General features: G+C 44.9%; 2 protein-coding genes across 2 annotated transcripts; both read left to right on the top strand.

Moving 5' to 3' along the window:
• Positions 1 to 10821: 10821 nt before the first annotated feature.
• PtA15_15A122 (uncharacterized protein) lies at positions 10822 to 15031 on the top strand (the record flags this gene model as incomplete). The annotated part of the gene is made up of 11 exons (XM_053163297.1): positions 10822 to 10911; positions 10973 to 11047; positions 11112 to 11176; positions 11279 to 11447; positions 11527 to 11805; positions 11868 to 13463; positions 13573 to 13740; positions 13830 to 13942; positions 14017 to 14567; positions 14637 to 14899; positions 15005 to 15031. The coding sequence occupies 11 exons, from the start codon at positions 10822 to 10824 to the stop codon at positions 15029 to 15031; spliced, it is 3396 nt and encodes a 1131-aa protein (XP_053027286.1).
• A 562-nt stretch (positions 15032 to 15593) lies between these two features.
• PtA15_15A121 (uncharacterized protein) lies at positions 15594 to 16636 on the top strand (the record flags this gene model as incomplete). Its single annotated transcript, XM_053163296.1, has 3 exons — positions 15594 to 15831; positions 15921 to 15977; positions 16044 to 16636. The coding sequence occupies 3 exons, from the start codon at positions 15594 to 15596 to the stop codon at positions 16634 to 16636; spliced, it is 888 nt and encodes a 295-aa protein (XP_053027285.1).
• Positions 16637 to 23190: the final 6554 nt, after the last annotated feature.

The raw sequence follows: 23190 nt of genomic DNA, 5'->3' as shown, positions 1-23190 counted from the left end.
GAGACTTGTATGACAAGGACCGAGCGCAGTCACTCTACAAGGATATTTATGCTTATTGGGGACATCGGTGATGAAGCTACCGAAAATCCCACATCACACGGTAAATTCTGCAAATCCGCATACATCCCCTTTCCCGATCACCTCCATCCAACTTCGATCGCTCAATCAAAATACGGCCAGCCAACCGGACCCAAGCCTAACCAACCCAGCTGGACCAGACTACCCACCAGCCATCCATCCATAAACTCACCCGCGCAAGAAAAAAAACCGGTGAGTGGAGTTTCTTCTGGTCGAACTATGCCATGCCGTGGTGTGCGGCCGGGGCGGTTTATTGATTGCGTTGTGTTTCGCAGTTCTTCTTAGCTAGTCCGACTCCGCAATAGGCAGCCCTCCTATAATTGAAGATGTTACCACCCCCCGACCGACCCGCCGATCTGAAAACCCAGGCATCGAAGGTTTCATACATATGCGAGGTGATGAACTCCGTCGACATGAACCCAAAGAAATTTTTCCTCGCTTTCGTGGAGCAAGACGATATGAGCATAGTTAGTAGACGTCGGCTCTGGTCAGATGAACGGTGGGACTCCACAAAGATACTTCTGGATGCGATTGGAACGATGATCTGCTCCGGCGAACCTGGCCAAACAAAATGGAGTGGTTTCATCCTTGGCCAAGTATGTGTTTGGATTTTATCTGGATCTCCTGGTTTATGGACTCATCAAAAGCCTCATTTATTTTTTGCTTGTCAGGCCCAGAAGATTCTCAAGGTTGACAAGCAGCGTGAAAGAGCTCGAGGATTGTATTACAACTCCACCAAGATCAAGGCCGATTTTTTCAGCGGCAAAAACAGGGTGGCAAGGGACAAGCAAATGACGGACAAGGAACATCCTTTTCTCTACAGGCTCCTCAAATCGAAAATACTTCACCAATCTGCTACTCCAGATGAAGAATCAGACGGCGAAAGCGATGACAAAGACGACACCGACTCACTACGGGGTCCCTTTGATGAGCCTGTCGAGATTGATGCGGACGGTAAGGTTGCAGCTAGGAACCATTGAGCCCATGCAGTATGTCAATTTCTTGTCCCTCTGGTCCCAATCCTCTGGTATTTGTTGTAAATTCGTTGTTAATACATCTCAATTTTGGATCTATCCAGATAGCTAAAACCATGTGTTCAATGGTCACGTTTGCATCAAACCGGCGCAAAAATGCCATGCAGCTGGAAAACTCAATCACCTTTGTAGCCTGTGGGATCTCCGATCGGGTCAACAAATACCTTAATTATATTGGTTTATGCTCGTCTCGTCAGACTGCCCATTTGGCATTGCGCACCCTCGGGAAGAAAGCCGAACAAAAAATCAAGAACCGCATGAACCTAGGTCCAGCTTTGTCTCCGAACTTCTGCCCTCTAATCTGCATCGACAACCTGGATTTCCAAGAAGCCGTCCACGTCAAATCAGTTGATAACCAAAGCAGCATGTTTCACGGGACTTGGGGTTACCTCCATCAGCCCAGCCGTAAATTACTAGCTAGCGTCAATCCCACCGACCTAACCCTTGAAGCGTACAAGACTGCCATTGCGAATTCGGCGGACGAAATCATTTCACCGGCTAAATTTGTCTTGAACAAGGAAGAGAGCTCACACTACCGATCAGTCCTGAAAAGTCAAGTAGCAAGCGTACTCATGAGTTACATTGCGGAGACAAAGGACAAGACACCAACTATCCCACTGAAACCACCCCCTATTGAAGTACTAGACGCTCAGAAGCCCGACATCACCATGCTGAAGCTGATGATTGCATCCGACAACAGCTCCGAAGGCGTTGGCGAAGTTCTTGAAGGACTTGCACGACAAAGTGGACTGACACCTTCGAAATTTGCGTCTAGACTCATGATCGTCGAGGGTGATCTAGGCACCTGTCTCAATCTGAGTAGCTTGCGAGCCCAGCGTAAACCCAACAATCGCCCCGAGGAAAGTCTGGAAAACATTTTCACCTTACTAGGCGGGGCGCATACTCTCTGGAACATTGCGCAGGCGCTTCTTTCTCTGCATTTTGGTGACAGCTCTGATTCACGGGACCTCGGGTGCTGGCACTTTCTTGAGGCGCTAGGAGTCAAATCAAACCAAGTTCTCAACAAGAAAGACTTCTCGTTGATGCTTGTCCAAATACAAAAGGTTCATGAGGCCACTATAGCTTATCTTATACTGTAAGCTTCCTTCATTTGTTTCTTTGCGGTGTTTAGCCAGGAGCTTGTTAACACATACTTCCTTTAATTTGATTTTGCCTTAGATTTATTATGGGGAAGCAGACTGACTCTTTCCCCAAAGTCAAGCTTTCCATGAAAGCTGATGAAATCAATAAGATTGTCGACACCGTCTACGAACGATTTCTCTCTCCCCGAGCTCTCTTGAAAGCAAAGGATGCAAAAGCTACATGTCTGGCAAATATGCTCCTCCGCCTGCGCGATTTCTCTACGATTGTCAAATGTAATCGTGCTATGAAAGCGGGTGATATTGGGTGTGTGATGAATATCTGGAAGAGATGGGCGGTGATGGCAATGGGAATCCAAGGTCTTAATAACTATGCGATTGACTTACCGCGAATGTATCTACTACTCACAACAGTACTTCCCCCAGGACTTCGATTAGTGCTCAAACATTCGCTTCTTATTTCTCCGACGGGAAGGCCCAATCATTTTGTGGCCAAGGATTTCTACTTAGAAAATCAAAACTTCTTTTTGAAGTACTTTTACAACAACACCGGCATGGGTACGAAGATCGATCGGCTGAAAGATGAATACTCTCTGGCCATTCCAGTTGTAAGGGTTTCAACATTATTTGTATGTTGCTTGGTGAAATGATAGCGGATTAACAAGTTACAACATCCATATTCAACAGCTACGTGAGCTCCTCGATTTGCTTAACGACCAATGTGGACGAGAACATATTTATCAATCACACAAACACACGATTTTGATGCCGTCAATGCTCAACTTCATGAATATGGCGAATCAGTACGACATATGCGGTGTCTCGCCAAGATCAAACCGGACAAACAAAACGGAGGTTCTCGACGTGTATAGCAACGGATTCAAGGTTATGCAAACAGATGTAAAGAAGGGAAGTGCCAAGATGAACCGGCTCCGCCCCGCGACCACCCTCCACGTGGAAACCATTGATGACACGGAGGAAATCGATGATGAAGGGCAAGTTCACGACAAAGAAGACGATCCCGTGGCTTGAGTTTTGTCTGGAGCGTCGGGTGGTTTGGGCCCAGGGTTTGATGCGTTTTTCAACGAAGAGGGCAATGCGGTGGCTTGACTTTTGTCTGGAAGAGGTTCAGGTGCGTTGGGTGGTTTGGGCCCAGGGTTTGCTGAGGTTTTCGTTGGTCCCATTGCCCCCGGTATGCGTAAAGTATTCTTCTCCCGCATTCTTTCCTCATTATCCTTTTTGTACTGTTCTAAAACTACTCGATCATCGAGCCATTTCAATCGCTTCCTTTCCCTCTCCACCTCGGCTTTGGTCGGAGGTCTTTTTGATTTCAAGGCGTCCACTTCTATATGTTTCCTTTTCCGTGTGTTGCTGTTGTTTCCCTCAATAAATTCTTGGTAAGTACTACTCTCGCAATAAACATCCACCACCTTTGTTTGCAAATGTTCCATCTGGCCGTTGATCATCTCGCCTCCAATGATCCGAGTTATCTCCGTCAGCGGCAGGCCCCTTTTGACCGCCAGGGCAAACGCTCTGGCTTGTTGGATTTCAAACATCTGTTCGACATGTACTTCCGCCGTTTCTGGGTCAAAAGTCTCTTCGAACAGCCAACCAAATTCCTCAACAAGTCGATTGGCCAGTACTTCCAGCGCAGGAGCAAGTGGGTTTTTTTTTGATCCAAGCGGGTAAGTCGGCCGTTGTGACGCTCTTGTGTAAGTTGTGTTCAGAGGGTCCTCCGGCAAATCATCCCCTGTCGTCATGTACTGATCAAAGTTGGATGTTCTGAATTTCCGATAGTTATCTAGCACGCTGGAGACTTTCTCCGGCCCGCAGTTAGAACACAAACATCTGGGGAACAGCATCTCCACTTGGCGGGCACGTTCTCGGATCACGTTGGGGTCATCATTTGATAGCGGGATATATCCAACCCTAAAAAAACAGCAGCATTGTAAGTTTTATCTCCTCCAAAACCGACACCCATCCAGGTAAGTTGTCTTACTTGTTATCTATGGCAAAACAGATTTGCAAGCAGACTGGTGTGATGGCTAGAGCATCCATCCTCTTGTCGTCGGTCTGTTGAGTTTGTGTGGTGAATTCCTCAACGCTGTTCTTACCTGATCGACGATTTGGCTCAACAAACAAAATCGCTAATCCATTTGTTCCTCCTCTACCACAGCGCCCAATCATCTGGCAGATGGATGCCGGATCTCCTCGTCCTACATGAATGACTGATCGGACCCGTTTCCAGTTCTGGCCCAGGCCCAGTGCCATTGTACACAAGATTACTGGGAATTTGCCTGCTGCAAAGTTCGTTGTGGTCTCTTGTTTGCTAACATCACCCGAACAAGCATGGAACCTCCTAGTGAAGGAGCTGTTGCAATCTGTGTGTCCACCCGGAATCCGTCTAGCTTCGTGGATCACCTTTGAAGCTTGCATAGTCAGGTTCCGAGTTGGGCAGTAGATCAAGGCAGGTATTATCTCTTCGTCCGGGATGCAGGTACGGGGCCCATACAGTCTCAGGAGATCATCACAAGATTTGAGCGAGGACTTCATTGGTACCCGGATGATTTGAATCTCTGGTCGGCTGAGCTCGGCATGTTTGTAAGATATATTATCTTCAGTTATCTTCAGGCTCTCAAGTATCCCTTTGATTGCTTGTGGCCGGCAGGTGGCTGACAGAAGGAGCAAAGGAGCATTAATACCCAAAAGTCGCGCCGCAATGTCTCCGTACAATGGTCGAAAAACTGCCCGATCCTGATGACGGCCATGCGAGAACAGTTTCTTTGACTTCCCACTAGCCACCAAGCCCCACACATAAATCATGTGCGCTTCGTCTACCACCACCAACGAAACACGCTCCTGGAACATCTCATTGTAAAAGATTCAACTGAATATTGCGTTGTTCAACAACACTTCAGGGCTCTGTGAAGCTGTCAGCTCAAATTCTTAACACTAAGGTTAGTTGTGGGCTTACTTACCAGGTAGATAAAAGAATAAATTCCTTTCAATATATCTTTTTCGACCGTCTCGTTCAAATTCATCTTTGTGAGATTGATTGCTGATATTCCAAGGCTTCTTTTCTCTTCTACCTACAAATGCAGCTTGGTTGAGTTACTAAGATTTATGTATTAGTTCAGCAACGCAGCACATACCTGATTATCGCCAAGCGAGTCCAGAGGATTCAAGACCAGAACAATCGGCTTCTTATATTTGGGAAATAAGTCCCAGTAGATCTCAGTGATCCGACTCTTTCCAACTCCAGTTCCGGCAAGGACAAAGGTATCACGGCGGTAAATCAAATCAATGACCAATTCTAGTTGTACTTGTTTTGGCGCCTGGGGTCCGTAAACTTTTGCCAATCGATTCTTCAACATTTCGATTTGCTGGTCTTGGGTCATCTCAGTGATATTCTTGTTCAAGGTAAGCTGGCCTGGTTTGTTCTTGATCACTCGGCCGGATCGTCCCGAGAATAATTCTTCGGGGTGGTGTTCCACTACATTTTCGAAGGGTAAGGGGTCTTCCGTGCTACCGATTGCATCTTCTGGTAACGTTGATGGGAACATGTCTGGCCGATCATCGCCACAAGAGGGTGGATTGACCTGTGTATCGACCATCGCAATTGTGAGTGGTTCTTGGGAGTTGTTCTTGGTCTTGCTTTCGATCAATGTGTTTACCGAGTTGGACTCGCTAATCTATCTAATTGTTATTAATGATTTTTTAATGTTCTCTAACTCACTCTGTTGTTTCATTAATTATCATTAATGATCGATATGATGTGATGTCCTTCATAATAATCTGCCATCCTAATTAAATCCAAGAATTTCTTTGTATTTCTTGGAAGCCGGTTTCAAAAATGAAGAGATTTAAAAACAACAATAAAAAAAATATGAAAAAATAACTGACATGGCAAACAGTCAGAAAAACAAAACAACAAGAAACTGGGGTGAGTGGCATAGACGTGAGAAGAGAAATGGTTAAAACAGGGCTCTATATCACGCTCGTCTCATGCGAGCTTTGTGTTCTTGCACATAAGCCTCTCTGGTGAGACTGGGCTGCCGCCCAGACCCGCTCACCACGAGTGGCTTAGTTAAGCTCGCCATGGGGTACTCCGCTGCAGGCTGCTCCCCCCACCTCAGATCACCAGTGTGGCACTCGCTTCAGAGTTGCGAACTTAAAAGTTTGCAACTCCATGATTGCAGAGGATTGAGTTAACTGTGAGATTAACAAGAGGAGTTGAACAGGAGACTTGAGGTGTAATGCCGAATCATTTCTACTTTTGGGTAATCCCAAAGTGCACCCCGTTTGAGAAAGATCAAGTTTAACTAACATAAAATTCATGTCTGGGCATGTTGGGCACTTTGCTCTCAACGGAGGAAGATTATATAGTTGTGTCAATCGTTAAAGGTGTGCTCATTTGTCTTTCTGATGGATGGCCCTGGCAAAAAATGATTTTGCATATTTATTTACATGTAGATAGTAGGGGGTATCAAATATGACTAAATCCACCATTATGTAATTGACTGGTTTGAAAAAACCCATCATTTTTAAAACATGCTGGTCCTTCTTCTACCCCATTTTATGATCCACTGGTGAACAATTTCATTTTTGGCTAATTGACTGGTTTCTAATTGTGGATTTCTCATATTTGATACCCCCTAGTGGATGACTTCCCGTCGAGTCTGGGAGCCTCCCAGATCTCAATTTACACACCCAAATTCTTAATTTTTGACAAAAAGAGAAGTGTTTTCCCAACCCTACAGTTTATTGATTTCATGTGCACTGGTTGATTTTTTGATAGGTGCCTTAATTTAGGATTTAGAGGGGCATCTAGAGCTCTCTAAATGACGACGGGAAGTCATCCAGTGCCGGGGTGAGGCTGCAGGGTTAGAACTTGAAGTCCTGAGGGGTGGACTGTGAAAATGGTAAGTCAATTACTTTATAGAAACAGTTATTACTAAGAACTCAATAACAGTAATACACTTAAAAATATAAAGATAATTATTAGAACAGTTGTTTAAAATGATTTAGTAATAAATGATAATAAATACCTTGAAGAAAAAATCTCAATACAAGGACAACAATGACAACAAATAACACAAGGACTTTCACGACAAAACAGCCTAGCAGAAATAAGTAAAGAGGTCAACAACAGTTGATTTTCATGGATCAATAGCAATGTAAATGACTACCTACCCAGAAGCTGAATCTAGCTTGTCCTAGATGTTAGCAATCAACAACCGTTGAGATTGAATGTTTGATTTGTATTGATTGAAGATTGACAAAGAAGAACTAACTTCAAGTAGCTATTGTTCAATGATTTGAGTTGAAGATCAAAGTTGGAAATGAGAAGTGAAAGAAAGGGGATAAGATTTTTGTCGGCAGAAAGAGGTTTTTGCTGAGAATTGAGGGAGTAAGTCCAAAACAATTGACAGAGTCTTGAGTGTACACGTGCACGTCATTGTTGAATGCATAGACGCATGCATGACCTAAACTCAATGTGCAAGTTTAAACCTGACATGGACAGCAGATTGGCTTGGGTTTTTGCTGAACTAAGGGTGGTGAGGAGGTGTGTAGATCATTGCACAAAATATTTCCTGCAAAGGTGGGGTAGCAGTTTGGTATGTATTTTTACCTGAGCCAAAGGAACCTGATACTCAGCCAGGGCCAGGGCTTCAGGTGTTGAGGGATATTGTGATAGAGGCGCTGAGGTGTTGTACAATGTGGCAGAGGTAGAGAACAACCAGTATATTGGGATGGATGGGTCAAGATGGGTTCAATGTGGCCCCACACTGGGAGTTGCTACTGATAACGGTTGGGGCTGGGAGTGTGTGCTTGCTGGGGCAAATCCACAGGTTGAAGGTGAGTCAAGGCTATAAATAAGGCGCTGGGAATGAGTGTTGTCCCTGGCAATTCTCCAAGCTTGGCTTCCAGTCTGGGGGATTTTATCACCCCCATCCACTGTTGTGCTTTTGATGGGGGAATATTTGGGGACCCCCCTGTGCTTAGCCGCTGGGGGTGATCCTCCCACTGCCTTTCAACCCAGCTAGACAAGGATGGGCAGTGGGCCACGGTATACCAGCTTGCTAGTGTTGGGTGGTTTTTTGGTGTGGTGGGGAGGATTTTCCTGTTGTCTTATGTTGAATTTGTGGGGGGAATGGTGTTTTTCTGTTGTCTTTTTAAAGGGGGAACCTTTGATTTTTTTGGTTATTTTTCTATTTTGTAGGGGGAACCCTTGGAGTTTTTTTCATAATTTGGAGGATTTACCATACTTGGATAAAAAATATAGAATATGAAATAATAAAGCAAGGAATGGTGAAAAACTTATACATGAAGTCTAAGATCAGCAAAAGTACCAGAGTTTGTATGCCATACTTCTGGACATGGCTGATAGAATACAAGGCTCTTGTTCAAAAATGAATCTCATATATGCAAACAGACTGTATTGATTAATTAAGATGAGAAATACAACAAGTGGCTTAGAGATGATATATAAGGAAATCAAGAAAATTCAACAACCTGGGATTTTCCTCCTAGTCTTGAGGATTGATGAACCAGGTCAATTAACTGGTGGGTAATCAAAAGACTTGAGTGAAATATCTTAAATTTGATTTTTAGCTATTTGCTAGCAAGAATATGGTAATACAATGGGTAAGACTGGATTGCTGCCACTGTTGGGGATAGAGAAAAATATTAAGGTGATTTGAATTGCAAGCTATGATTCAAATGCAGTTTGCTTTATTAAGAGTTGATTTGCGCCAAGATACCAGAGGAATCTGGAGGATTCAATGGGAATAGGCCATATATATCTTGGTTAAAACAGCCACAACAACCAAAATAACGCCTGCAACTGCTAAGCGACAATAGCAACAACAGCGCGTGATTTGATCATGCCATTGAGCATCTGTTAAGATTCGGTTTTCCCATTCAATGTTGGAGGTGAAGATGTTGACGTGGTTTTGGTCTGGAAAGTCCCAGTTGCCAAGGTTTCCTTGAGGCACCTCTGACAGTGGGGCACCTGCTTCCACTCCTTCATGATCAAGGACTATTGCACGACAAAGTGGGCAGGTGGAATGTGTTTTTAACCATGGGGTTACACACCCATGACAAAAAGAGTGGCCACAAGAGAGCTTTCTGGCATCAGATGGGCACACTTGTAGGCAAAAAACACACTTTCCTATTTTTGATTGACTCCCTTGAATGTATTGATCTCTGTTTGTCAAAGCAATTGGAAAGGTGCTGTGAGCTGATTTGCCGCTAGAACTTGTGAGATTGATGAATGTTTGACTGGAAGTTTCTGGGGCTGTCCCACTATTGTTTTCTTCTTCACCAACATGAATTATTGCCTCTGGCTGCTCACCACCCCAGAAAACAAAAATTCTCAGCTCCCAGATGCCTCAAAACAATAATTCTCAATCTTTTGAAAAATAGACATACATTGGGAGGTGGATCTTGATCGGCCAAGTTCCCCTTGGGTTGTTTTGAGTGGGGGTTAAATATTTTTGTTTGATCCAAAGGATTGACACCATGTATCAAGTCTTGGAAATGCCCAAGCTCTATTGAGCATTTGCTTTTTAAGCTATGAAAAATGAGCTGAAGAATACACTGTTAGCTTTGGAGATCATACCAGAGTAGCCCAGTCAAGAAGTACTTAACTGTAAGTAATAACACCCAGGCAAACATACGGAAAGATGCAAAGAGTTACTAAGAGAAAGTAGATTACCTGGGTAAGAGAAAAAGGTATAATATATTGGGAGACTTGTGGCATCTTTGCAAAAAGTGGCCACCGGTAATTAGCTTGAGATTAATTACTGCTTGTCTCAGAGAGAATTTTTTTAGGATTAAGCTTTAACCTTTTGGTGCCACCTCATTACTGAATTCAAAAATTCTCAGCTACAGATTTCATTTACGTGTTTGAATGGAGGTCAGTGTAGGAAAATACCTATGTCACTTAGACTTTCTTGAGGTGGGTGTAGCCTGTTAGAACCTACTCACTGGAGTTCCCATGGTGCCGATTAATACCAAGGATCGATCCGGTTGGCTACTAGTTCGACGGATGATGCGCAAGTTGTTCCAAATCTTATCCAGATGCCAACAAAATTACCACATGACCTGATCAGTGTTTCACCTTAAGTATAGAATACTTTCTTAAATATTATTCTAACCTGGCCTAACCTGGCAAACTGATTTTTTTTTTGGTTGGAACTATTTTTTCATTGAAATGTACGTCACGTCCTGAGTGATAAGGGCAGACTCCAACCTGAAAACTGTATCAGAGTGATAATTTTTTCCAAATGATGGGAATTGTGGCATGTTTTGAGTCGAGACGATGGCACATAATGAATATATTCATAATCGGAGCATTGGGGCCTCTGCCCCTTGGGAAGCCTCCCAGGGCGATTACCTAACAAAATTCTCGACGCAACAACACCACTTCCACCACATAACGTTGTCTTAATCCGATCAGGTCGACTTGCAATCGATTCGGTCAACCACGAAACAGCATCACCACGGCAGCGGGCTCACCCCTCAGAACGCTGTACTCATTCCTCCCTAAGAATTTGCGACCGAGCATTCCCAGAGTCAGGGCGATAACCAGGACCACCAGCATCATGGCTCAATCTACAAACCCACCACCGTCATCCATCCAGGAACTCATGGATCGCAAACAGAAGGAGGCAACATTGGACATGGGTGGTAACGTGTGTAATTTTTTTGCCTGAAAACTGACCAGAAACTGACCTGTCCCTCTTGAATTTCCAGTTCACCAAACGTGATGACTTGATTAAATACGAGAAGGTGGCACAAGAAAAATGGGCGAAATCGGACATCTTTCAGGTCAATCACGCTCCAAGAAACTTGCTGGCCTGCCCGATTCTCAAGCTGATACTTCGGTCTGCAGACTGACTCTCCTTACATAGAAAACCCAGCATTACAAGAGCTTAGTGGAGACGAACTGCGAGAAAAGTAAGGGGGTTGTGAACCACTCTTCTCAGCGTTCCATCAAAGTTTGACGAACCCTACGCCTTCCGCCGACCCAAAAATAAATAAATAAAATCATAATCATAGATACCCGAAATTCTTTGGCACATTTCCTTATCCTTACATGAACGGCTCGCTCCATCTCGGTCACGCCTTTACCATCTCCAAGATCGAATTTGCTGTTGGTTTCGAGCGGATGCGAGGCCGGCGGGCTCTTTTCCCCGTAGGGTGGCATGCGACTGGAATGCCAATCAAGGCAAGTATCACATACAAACCTCATAATAAACACAAGAGTCAGACGAAGGAATATTAACCGTATGATCGACTTGTTTCAGTCAGCTTCGGACAAAATCATTCGAGAACTAGAGCAGTTCGGCCAAGACCTATCTAAGTACGACCCTCAAGCTGCGATCGCCGAGCCAAGTGAGACCACCCAACCTGCAACGAACGAAAGCCAAGACAAGAGCAAAGCGAAAAAGGGAAAGATTCAAGCCAAGTCAACAGGCTTACAATACCAGTTCCAGATCATGGAGAGCATCGGTGTCCCGAGGTCGGACATCCCGAAATTCGCCGATCCTCAATATTGGCTCCAGTACTTCCCCCCGATCGCAAAAGTGAGTCGTTGGTGAGCAAAGTACAAGACAGAAAAAACGAGGTGTTGATAATCATTTTTTAGAGTGATTTGAATGCCTTTGGTGCTCGAGTGGATTGGCGGAGATCATTCATCACGACAGATATCAATCCTTACTACGACGCCTTTGTTCGATGGCAAATGAACCGACTAAAGGAGAAGGGCTATGTGAAGTTCGGGGAACGGTACACGATCTACAGTCCTAAGGATGGTCAGCCATGTATGGACCACGATCGCTCGAGCGGCGAACGACTAGGATCGCAAGAATACACCTGTCTGAAGATGAAGGTGCTCGAGTGGGGGCCCCAGGCGGACGATCTGGCAACTAAACTCTCTGGGAAGGACGTGTTCTTCGTGGCGGCGACTCTCCGACCTGAGACCATGTATGGACAGACAAACTGTTTCGTGGGGCCGAACATCGAATACGGTGTGTTTGAGATGAAAGACGGCTCGCTGTACATCTGTACCGCTCGGGCGGCCCGTAACATGGCCTTCCAGAACCTCACTGCCGAGCGCGGACTGGTCAGCCAGGTAACCACCGTCCAAGGTAGTGCCCTTTACGGCACCAAGATTCACGCCCCCAACGGGATCCACCAGGCCGTCTACATTTTGCCCATGGAGACCGTCCTGGCCACCAAAGGGACGGGTGTAGTGACCTCGGTACCGTCGGACTCGCCCGACGACTACATCAATCTGATGCACTTGCGTAAGAAGGCGGCCTACTATGGCCTCGACCCCGCCTGGGTCAGTCTTGATCCGATCCCCGTCCTCTCGACCCCAGAGTTTGGGGAAATGTCCGCACCCAAACTCGTCAGTACTCTCAAGATCGACTCCCCCAAAGATACCGCCAAGCTTGCCGAGGCCAAGGAACGGGCGTACAAGGCCGGCTTCTACCAAGGCACCATGTCCGTCGGCCCATTTGCCGGCCAGCCCGTCGAGAAAGCCAAACCTCAAGTTCGCGAAGAGTTGATTGCTCATGGTTGTGCCTTCGCGTATGCCGAGCCCGAAGGACTGATCATCAGTCGGAGTAACGACGAGTGTGTGGTGGCCCTGTGTGACCAATGGTACCTCGATTACGGAGAGCCTACCTGGCAAGCCAAGGCGTTCAAGCTGTTGGAAAGGATGAACATCCGCGATCCGTCGACGAAAAAGAAGTTCCAAGAGGATCTCGACTGGTTACACCAATGGGCATGTGCAAGGAGCTACGGGCTCGGGTCGCGTCTGCCGTGGGACCCCGAGTTCCTAGTCGAGTCTCTCTCAGACTCGACGATCTACATGGCTTACTACACTGTCTCCCATCTCTTGCATGGCGGAGACATTTTCGGGAAGACGGTGGGCCCGTTGGGCGTCACTGCAGAGCAAATGACCGATCGGATGTGGGACTACATCTTCGGCACCGACGCCATCGCTTTCCAGGCTGACTCTTCCCCTGACCCCTTACCTAAGGATAAGGCTGACCTCATGCGCAGAGAGTTCCGATACTTTTACCCAATGGACGTCCGCAGTAGTGGCAAAGACTTGATCTCCAATCATCTCTGCTTTTGTATTTACGTTCATACCGCTCTCTTTGATGAACAATTCTGGCCCCGGACTATGAGGGCTAATGGTCACCTGATGTTGAACGGTAAAAAAATGAGTAAAGTTGAGTATTTCACGTCTCGAACTTTTCTCATTATTTTTGCTAGGACAAAAACAAAACACAAATTCTAAATCAACTTTCTTTTCCCCTGGCCCTTGTATCACCAAAAAGTCTACCGGAAACTCGTTGACGCTTTGTGACAGTCTGAAGAAGTTTGGCGCTGATGCTACCAGACTGACCCTAGCTGACTCAGGAGATGGATTTGATGATGCAAACTTCGAGGAGCTCACTGCGAACGCGTCGATCTTGCGCTTGCATACCCTTCTCGAATGGTGCAGAGTAAGCTTTTTTTCTTCACCGCCCTCTCAATGGCAACTGGGATCAGATAAATGATTTACAAGCTTTACCACTTGCTTGACTGTTTCTAGGAAGTTATCAGCAATAACTCTAGCTATCGCAAAGGGCCATTTACTCTGTTTGACCAGATCTTCGAAAACGAAACTAAACTGGCGATCAACAAGGCTTACAAAGCATATGATGAGTTAGTATACCAAAACTTTCTCTTTACCATATCTTATTGGGAGAATCAATTGGTTGTTGATTTGTCCATGACAGATCTTGTTACAAAGAAGCCCAAAAGGTTGGATTTTACGAGTTATTAGGAGCCCGAGATTGGTATCGAGATTTCACATCGGAGGAAGGAGGGATGCATGCGGACTTGCTGAAGTATTACGTGCGAGTGCAAGCGTTACTGATAGCGCCTATTGCGCCGCACTTTGCGGAGTATGTGTGGGGGACGATTCTAGGGGAGTCGGGTTCGATCCAGAACGCGTCGTTCCCGGAAGGCAACCAGAACGTAGACCTCTCGATGATTGATGCGGCCGAGTATGTGAAAGAGACTGTGCGGAGTGTCCGGACGACGGAGATCAACCTGGCCAAGCGTAAGGCCAAGGCTAAGGGACCCGCCCCTACCGGCCCCCAGCTCTCATTCGACCCCGCCAAACCTAAACGCGTCCGCATCTTCGTCGCCGACCAGTTCCCCGCTTGGCAGGGCTTGTGCGTCGACGCTCTCAAAAGAAACTTGGACCCTGAGACTACCCTCATCGATGAGAAATCTCTCCGTGCCGATCTTGAAAAATTGGGCCTCTTTAAAGACAAGCGTACCAGTACGTAGACTCCCATCATCGCACTCTAAAACCCCGCATCTCTGACGTTTTTGTCCGTATTTTGTGTAGTGCCATTTATCATGATGATGAAGGGAAAGATCAAGACAAATGGGAAATCGGCTCTAGAACGGGCTTTAACGTTTGATGAGATGGATGTCTTGAAGAGGGCGGAGGGATACCTACGAAGAACGTTGAGCTATGATCGGGTTGAGATTGAATGGCTCCGCGATGGACTCTCCCAACTGGAGAAACTCGAGAAGGAAAACTCTGGGGCCGATCAGCTCGGCTATAATCGTACTATCATCGACGCTTCTCAACCTGGTTCTCCCGCTGTTCGTCTCCTTTCTGGTCCTCGTATCTTCCCCCATCCCCGCTTTCCTCATCCAAATTTTCTGTTTTACTGACGATATTTTTCTCCCGCACTCTCTCTCTCTCAGTTTGTCGTTTATAATCCTCCCTCTTAATTCCTCTGCGTTCTGTTCAGAAAGAGAACGGGCATGAGTCGTCCATCTATTTTCTTGTGTTTCAGTGGCCTCAAATTCTTTTTTCAGAAAATGCCAACCATTTCTTTCATTGATTTTGAAAGGTTAAAATGGATGAACTTGTCATGTGCATGTTCAGGCTCATCGTTGACACTGCTTTGACAGCCGTAGCGTGGAGCTTTTGGCGTTGATTACGCAACCATGAGTTAACGAGTATGAAACTTGACATCGAAAGTGGTACAGTCTGGAGTGACATCGGGTCGCTGATTGCTCACCTTTAGCAGATACAGTTCATGTCACTCGGCCGGATCATAGAATGCTTATGTATTGGCGGTGACCGTTACACTGAATCGCTAAATCCCATCAATTGTTAGATGTGTATTGTCATGTCACTGTCGTCCTGTTTTCTACAGACCCTTGCCGTGTGCGCTCGTGCCCCTCCTGCCCCGCAAATGCAAGCCTAAAACACCCAAGAAAAGTAACCGGAAGGTTGGCTTAGGGTCGGCTCCAGGATCTTGTCACCAACATCACAAAGTCACACAACATGCTCTACTCTCGTCTCAAATTTACTCTTATCATATGCATCTTACAAATGTGCAGCTTCCGGGCAACTGGACCTTTTGAACACCTTGCGAATGCCGGGCCAGACTCGGTCCGGTCAATTGCATGGGAAAGTAATCATAGGCCTAGGACCGGCCAAAGCAGCGGAGAAACATCAGAAAACTTGAAACGCACGTGGAAAGACACGCTCGTAACTGATTCAGATCCATCACCGCTGGAATGTAAGGGAAGAGAGCTAAAATATACTTACATTATGAAACCGTCTCAAATAACCACTTCTGATCAATTAACCTTTTTTTTTCTGGTCCAGCCTGCCATGTGGAAAATACTATGTCAAAGAAAAATAAGCAAACCAGCGTTGAAACTGGTAAGCCAATCACTTTTTGTTAAAATTGATATGATTTCTAAAAGAAATGATGTGTATCCAATGCAGACATGGTAGAAATCACCAAGCGGCGTTACATGACTATGTTGGATAAATTTGACATTTGGGAATCTAGTGTCTCAACACTGAAGCTGCCTGATGCTGAACTTTCTCGAGTTGAACTGCAGATGCAAGAAATCAGAAACGCAGTGAGAAATCTGTTTGATAAGAAAATCTATGAGCTCATAGGTGAACCATATCAATTCCAGGCAACCGAAGCGTTGGTGAGCGGAGATTTGGCTGCAGGAGTTATGGAGAGATGGGAAGGGATGTGGCTGAATTCAGTTGCAAATATTCACGAGACATGGGAGTTTCCAGATCAGCTGAAGAACAGCTTGGAATCTATCCAATTCAGCAGGCAAGGAATTGATTTCATGATTGACTTCTTTATTGAATTACAAACACTTGAAGTGATCACCCAGAAGCGTCTCAAGGATTTCTTAAACAACGAGGATGGTTCACGCATCATATCGTCCTACATCTACAACAGATTCCACAAACCTAGATTAGATGTATGCAAGCTTTACCTCAACTTTAATGTGAAACTAAGTCTTCTTGAAGGCCCGGCCACAAGAAAGATGGCAGATCTTTTGGAAGGTTAGTCAAACAAAACACCAAATATAATCCAGATTTAAAAAACACAACCTGACTTGATAAACTAATCCTTTTTCTATTTCTGATGAACAGTTTTGGAAGCGGACTCATGGAAGAAAATTGAACATGATTACCTGAAGAATCAGCTGCTCACCTATCTTGATGACCCTCTGAAAAAATCAAATACCAATGATCACCAAGACACACATTTTAAAGATTTGATTACTGATTTTCTTGTGTTAACATCACAAGAAAATATGGAAATTTCACTCAAAAAAATAGAAGATTTCATGAAAAGGGTTATTGATTATTTGAAAAATGAAGTGGACCAAGATATTGCTGAAAACCCCCATTTTATTGAAACACAATCTTTGATTGAAACCAAGCTTGGGCATGATATGATTAGTTTCATCATGCACTATTACATTCTCATAGAACCAAGAGAACCTACAAAATCAATTGTGGAAAGTGAAAAAGAAATCAGTTCTGAAACCACAGAAAACAAACATAACAGCACAGAAATTTACTATGACATGCGTGCAATTGAGGGGGCGGTCAGGCTGCTGTCGAGTGTTTATCACTCAATATTTGTCCGAATCAAAGAATATCAAAATGACTTGGATCATGAACCATGGCAACCTAACTTTTTAGTAGATAAGAATGAAAATAGACCAATTTCAATCTATGGGGAGGAAGACCAGGATTTTGAGGTATTTGACTTCGAAGAGTTAAATCAATTCAAGGAAGCCATGCAATCAAGTTTACCTTACACCAATGTACAAGAATCAATTCAAAATATCCTTATACAGCATGAAAAATACTACAAACAAAGGGAATTTTATGATTACTATCCTTTGGAAGATCTTGATTCAAAGTTTTTGTGTCTTCTCAAACACTTTGAAAAATTTTCTAGAAGAATTGTTGATTACTATGAGGCAAAGTTTGAAAAATTGGTCACAAGAGAGAAGTTAGATGGAAAAGTTGAAAAAAACAAATTCCATACTGGGCATTTTATGTTTGCAAAGGGTTTCTTGCAATTTTGACTGTTTAGCATCACTTTCTTTCCAAGTCTAAAATGTCAAATCTTTTAATTTCAATGGAAAGGAGTTAAAACTGAAAAAATATTAATCTCATCAGACTCCAAAATAGTAGTGTTACTATTGTATTATATTTACCAGATGATCAATCAAATTCACATTTTGTGTTCCATTCCTTTTTCATATTTCCCTTTTAATAAAACACAACCCATGCTTAGTTTTTTCTCTATCACTAAACAGGCCAGACTTAACGTTTTCTAGCTAATTACCACCTAGTGTTTAAAAGAATTTTTTCATTGCAGAAATGTCAAGAGACAAGAGAGAGAAAAAAAATACAGGGAAGAAAAGAGTGGCAAAAAATGTACTTGTGTGGAATGAGAACAGAAAAAGTCTCACAGAGGGTGATGTACATGGAACATAAAGATCAGAGCAGACATAGCTGAGAGCTTTTCAGGATTCATCTGCTATGAATAAGGCCCCGTTTGGCTGCCGCGGTATACGTCATAAATGGTTGAATTTATGACGCCGCGACCCAAAGTTTGCCCCCTGTTGCCACCAAAACTTTGAAGCCCCCGGGGGTTGCGCGTCATAAATTCGACCATTTATGACGTATAACACGGCAGCCAAACGGGGCCTAATACATTGCTCCACAAACTGCCAAGAAAAAAATATGACCAACAAGACCATGTTCAGAGTAAAGGAGATGAGAATTGTGTGAGGGCTGGGTCTGGCTAGAAAATGGGAAATTTGTCAGCCTTAGAGTCAACTCAAGTCTGCCTTTTTCTGCCTTTTACATATGAATTACTTCATATCTTTTTCATCTTAAGAGATAACCTTGTTTTGACTTCATATTCTGTTTCCTCATGCAATTTTAACACTAGGCACAACTTATTAATTCCTTGTAACTATACTCCTTCCCTGAGTTATTGAGTTGTGGCGCGCATGCGCAGTTGTGACGTGTCAGCGCTACCAGACGCGCCAAACCACATGTACATATGTAAATTAAATAAGCAAACTGAAAAATTTTGTAGTCAGGATCCCCCTTGCCTGAGGCGGATCTACAGACTTCAGCACACCAGAACCACACCCCAGATAACCCCAGGATCACCACCAAAGAGTTTACAACACTCCCAGTATACCTACTGTCACAGGCGCCTAGGATATTGACAGTAAGTAACCTTTTTCACTGAACCTTGTTTATCTCAGAGGTACAACTCTGTGTCTTGCTTCATCTACTATTCTTTGCTGGCCTTTGCCTCATTCTTGATCACAGGGCTGTCCCTTCATATCTGCATTCTTTTTCTGTGGTTTTTGCAAGAAACAAACCACATAGGTTTCCCTTTAAAGAACCTTGACTATCCAGAAGGAAGCTAAAAAATTGTGGCTGGATTAAACTTATCCAATCCAGGATCCCTCCACGTTTCTTTAATGGTGAGAGGAGGCTGTAGCACTCTCTAGCACAGCTTGGCAGCACTCTTCTGAAGAGGTAGCATTGCCAGTGGACGTGAATTCCCACCAGAATAACCTTGAATATCTGCTTATCTTGATCCTGCTCAGTTTCTCTCTCTTTTTCTCTCTCTCTTTTATATTTGTACTAGAGCTCAAAGCGGCTACGCCGCTGCACCTTTGGGGAAAGAGGGTAACATACCCTAAACCACAACCCCCCCCCCCACCTCTTTTGTGTAAAGAAATGGATACTGAAGGAGGAATTATTGTCAAAAACATGTACATATCTGAATAGCAGCAAGATCAAAATTTCACTTCAAAAAACATGATGGATGATAGCCAACAAATGGAGAACCAAATTATCCCACCACCCCAAAAGTTTTTGAAAAATATTCACAGCATAATCAATTTTCAAGTAGTGTTATTTTCTCATACAAAAAATCTCTTATCCTAATCAGGTAATATGCCAGTGGAAACATCAAGCTGGATTACTGCACTCTTGAGACCAAGAATGACCATAATGACAACATATGGTAAAAAAAGTCTGGGGTCTCTTCAAAGAGGGGGTGTAGTCATGACAATGGTGAAAGGTTTTGCTATGTGCAGTGAAGCACACCTGGAATTCTGAGTGTGCAACCCACTTGGTACTACAAGAACTTCTCTTTGGATCCCTGGGTTTCCAATGGTATATCCTGATCCAATTGAATTGTCATGATGCTGTAGGGAAATATACAAGACACTATGAGGTTGCCTCACATCACCTGCCAACAATTTGCATACACTGGCTGACTCTCACCTTCTTTGCTTCAGGGTTGAGAATTTACATGTTTTTATTGTGGAAGGAAAAATAAAAAAACTATTAATCCACACAGAGTTGTAAAAATGCCATCAATCTGTGGTTATATGTTGAAATTTGGAACCATGTCAGTATAGAGATTATGGAGAATTGATGTGTAGAAGAATGCCTTGCTGAGAGATGCAACAGACAATAAATATCCAACCCCATCCTGGTATGTTACAGACACCATTGCTAGGAATGGACAGAAAGCCTGATGAGCCTCAGTCATACCCGCACTTTTCCTGGACACAATTTCTGAGAAAGAGAAGGTTTCACTACAGCTGTATGAACCAGTAATCAAATAACACGGACAAGGCCCCTGACAGTTCTGAGGCTGAAGAAAACAGAGGAATCTGGCATTGAACTTCATTCCTTTGTGAATGTGATTCAGAGAGTAGTTCAGTTACATGTGTTCCTACAGGACAAATGACGCGCACTCTAAAAGAAATATGGATGTACTTTGTGCACAAAAAACTCTTTGCGCACTGCAGGGGGCGTCCACTCAACATCCCGGCCATAGTGCGCGGAAGCTCAAAACGCTTAATTGTGCACTGCAGATGAAAAACCATAAAATTCTCATTTTTTTTCTGCCATGCGGCAGAAGAGATTTCCCCCCCCGCCCCCTCCAACAATTCTTTTGGAAATTTTGGGACACTCACTTTCACACAAGACAAGGGTGAAAAATAAATACCCATTAATGAGCTGGATCCCCCGGTGACTCTCCCCCGGGGATATCTAACCTGCCACAAATGACCTGGGGACACAGCCCCTCAAAAACATAGTTCGAGGGGCAGAAGTCAGCCGCTGTGCCGTGCCGACGGCCGGCGCAGGCCCACAGTGCGGAGGATACACACTCCCCCGACGACCGGCCAGCACACATGTGGAGTGCAAATCACCGGTCATCTAAGGGATTAAGCACTCCTCTTGATGACCGGGTCCGTTGCGGTCATTGAGAGGGGTAAACGCACCTCTTGATGACTGGAACGGAATCCGTCAATGAGAGGAGAAGCACACCTCTCGATGACCAGAACAAAACCGGTCATCGAGAGGAGAAACACACCTCTCGGTGACCGGGAGCAGACCGGTCATCGAGGCAATTAAGTACTCCGCTCGATGACCGGGTCCGTTGCGGTCATCAAGAGGAGTACTTAATCCACTCGATGACCAAGCAGATCCGGTCATCAAGAGGATTACTTAATCTCCTTGATGACCGGAACAGACCCGGTCATTGAGAGGAGAAACACTCCCCCAATGACCGGAGCGAACCATTCAACGAGATGAGTGATGAACAGTTCGCTCCGGTCATTGAGGGGAGTCTTGACTCCTTTCGATGACTGGAAAACGGACCCATCGAGAGGAGCACTTGATCCCCTCAATGTATGAACGGTCTGGTCCCGGTCACCGAGAGGTGTGTTTCTCCTCTCGATGACCGGGTTCTGGTCATCGCTCCTCTCGATGACCGGCCTACTTCTCCTCCCCCTCCTGGGGGTCAGGCTTAGTTCAAGGAGGAAGGGGGGGGGGGGGGGGGGGGGGGCTATTCTCAATGATGGTGGGCGAGTGGTTTTAGACCTCGGCGAAGTGTGTGAGATACATGATTGCAGCCACAGGGCCCTCTACCTTGTCAGGTAGTATTCAACAGCTGGGTTCTAGAGCCTTCACTCCATTGTGAAAAGCCGTGGCCGGAGGCGAAGCAAACAGCATTGGGCAAGTATGAGCAGGCCGAGGAGGTTTTGGTGGCCTGTGTAGCGGGCGGGCGGGATCGGCAGGACTCCTGGGGATGCACACGAAGCAGCTCGGCCTTCGTGATTGAGGGATCACTACCAGCAACAATACCCTCATGACCTGGGAAGCGGTATTTCCCTGTACAAAGCTGCGTGACAGTCAAAGCCTCTCGTGGTTTAGGAAGGTACAGCAAAGGCGCAGCATCTTCGAGAGGGAGAACCGTCAAAAAAGACCCGCCTTGGCCAAAAGCGGTTCTGGCCCGGGTGTGAACATATACATCCATAACAACAAAAAAGTGTGCAGGTCATCTAAAGGCGAAGTTCTGATTTGTTTTGTTTTGTTTGAAGGGTCCCAGTCGCTTGTCTCGGACAGCGCCACGCGACTGTAAAGATTTGCAGTGTTGGAGTACCCCAAAATGGGGAGGACTCCTAGACTTATTGAAACATGTGTGCGCTGTTGATCTAGAGAAAAAAAGAGGAGCGAGGGGAGGTAGACAATAAATAAAGGCGCCTCGACGGGGGCTGGACCTTCACGGGTCGAGTTCCCCTCTCGCAGTTGTGGAGGTTGAGCACGATCCGTCGGTTAACACTCTCCGCCTTCGCATTTGCAAAGGTTTGAGGGCTTTAATCTTTTATCTCAATCCCCTGTTGCGCTTGCGCAGGCTGATTATGTCTTATCTTTTCCCCCTGCTGCGCTTGCAAAGGTGGGTCAAAACATTCATCACACAAAGAAGGAAAAAACCTCCCCTGTTGCACTTGCACAGGTTGAGGTAAATTTTACTCCCCTGTTGCACTTGCTCAGGCTGGGCAATTTATTTAACCAACCATTTGCCCACCTCTCTCCCCTTGCATTTGCAACAGGCAGAGGTGGGAGAATCCGGTCCCTTTTCATTCATGGTTCATGAATTGGGGGATCAGTCCGAGGCATTAATGTTTGGGGACTTAAAATTTAATTCACACGGCAGCAAAGTCAAACATACTTCTGCCTGGGAAGAAGGGAACTGTGGGAAATATTGCCAAGTTGGCCACTGTGCCACTGGCAGGCCCCTTTTGGGGCCTTTTGGGAAAGGGGGAGGGTGAACCCATGAACCCAATTTCCATGAAACTGTGGATTTAACATACTTAGATTTTCTTTATCCAAAGAAATCCAAATATTCCCCCCTTCTTTCTTGTGTCCTGCTGTCACTATAGAGACTCAGGCTCACAATTGGGGGCCTCATTGGGAAAATTACTCACCTTTTCATAATTCTAGACTGCTTAAAAGCCAAAGTGCTGATTATCCTGATTAAATCAAACAAAAAACTCTTAAAAATTCGAAAAAAATCACTTAAAACATTTTTTACATAACCTACTAACGCTAAAGTTCTTCCAAAATTATTCCAATCAATATAAGAGCAGTTTAAACTGCTCTTATATTGATAAATTCTCTAACTGAACCCTTGAAAAAAAAAATTACGTCCTGTGTACTCGTGAAAGTGCAGAATTGCGACTCCTCCGCACCGCCATTTATCCCTTTGTCA

Source organism: Puccinia triticina, chromosome 15A (genome assembly GCF_026914185.1).
Source record: "Puccinia triticina chromosome 15A, complete sequence".
NCBI lineage: Eukaryota > Fungi > Basidiomycota > Pucciniomycetes > Pucciniales > Pucciniaceae > Puccinia > Puccinia triticina.
This window is presented reverse-complemented; position numbering and strand designations above follow the sequence as displayed.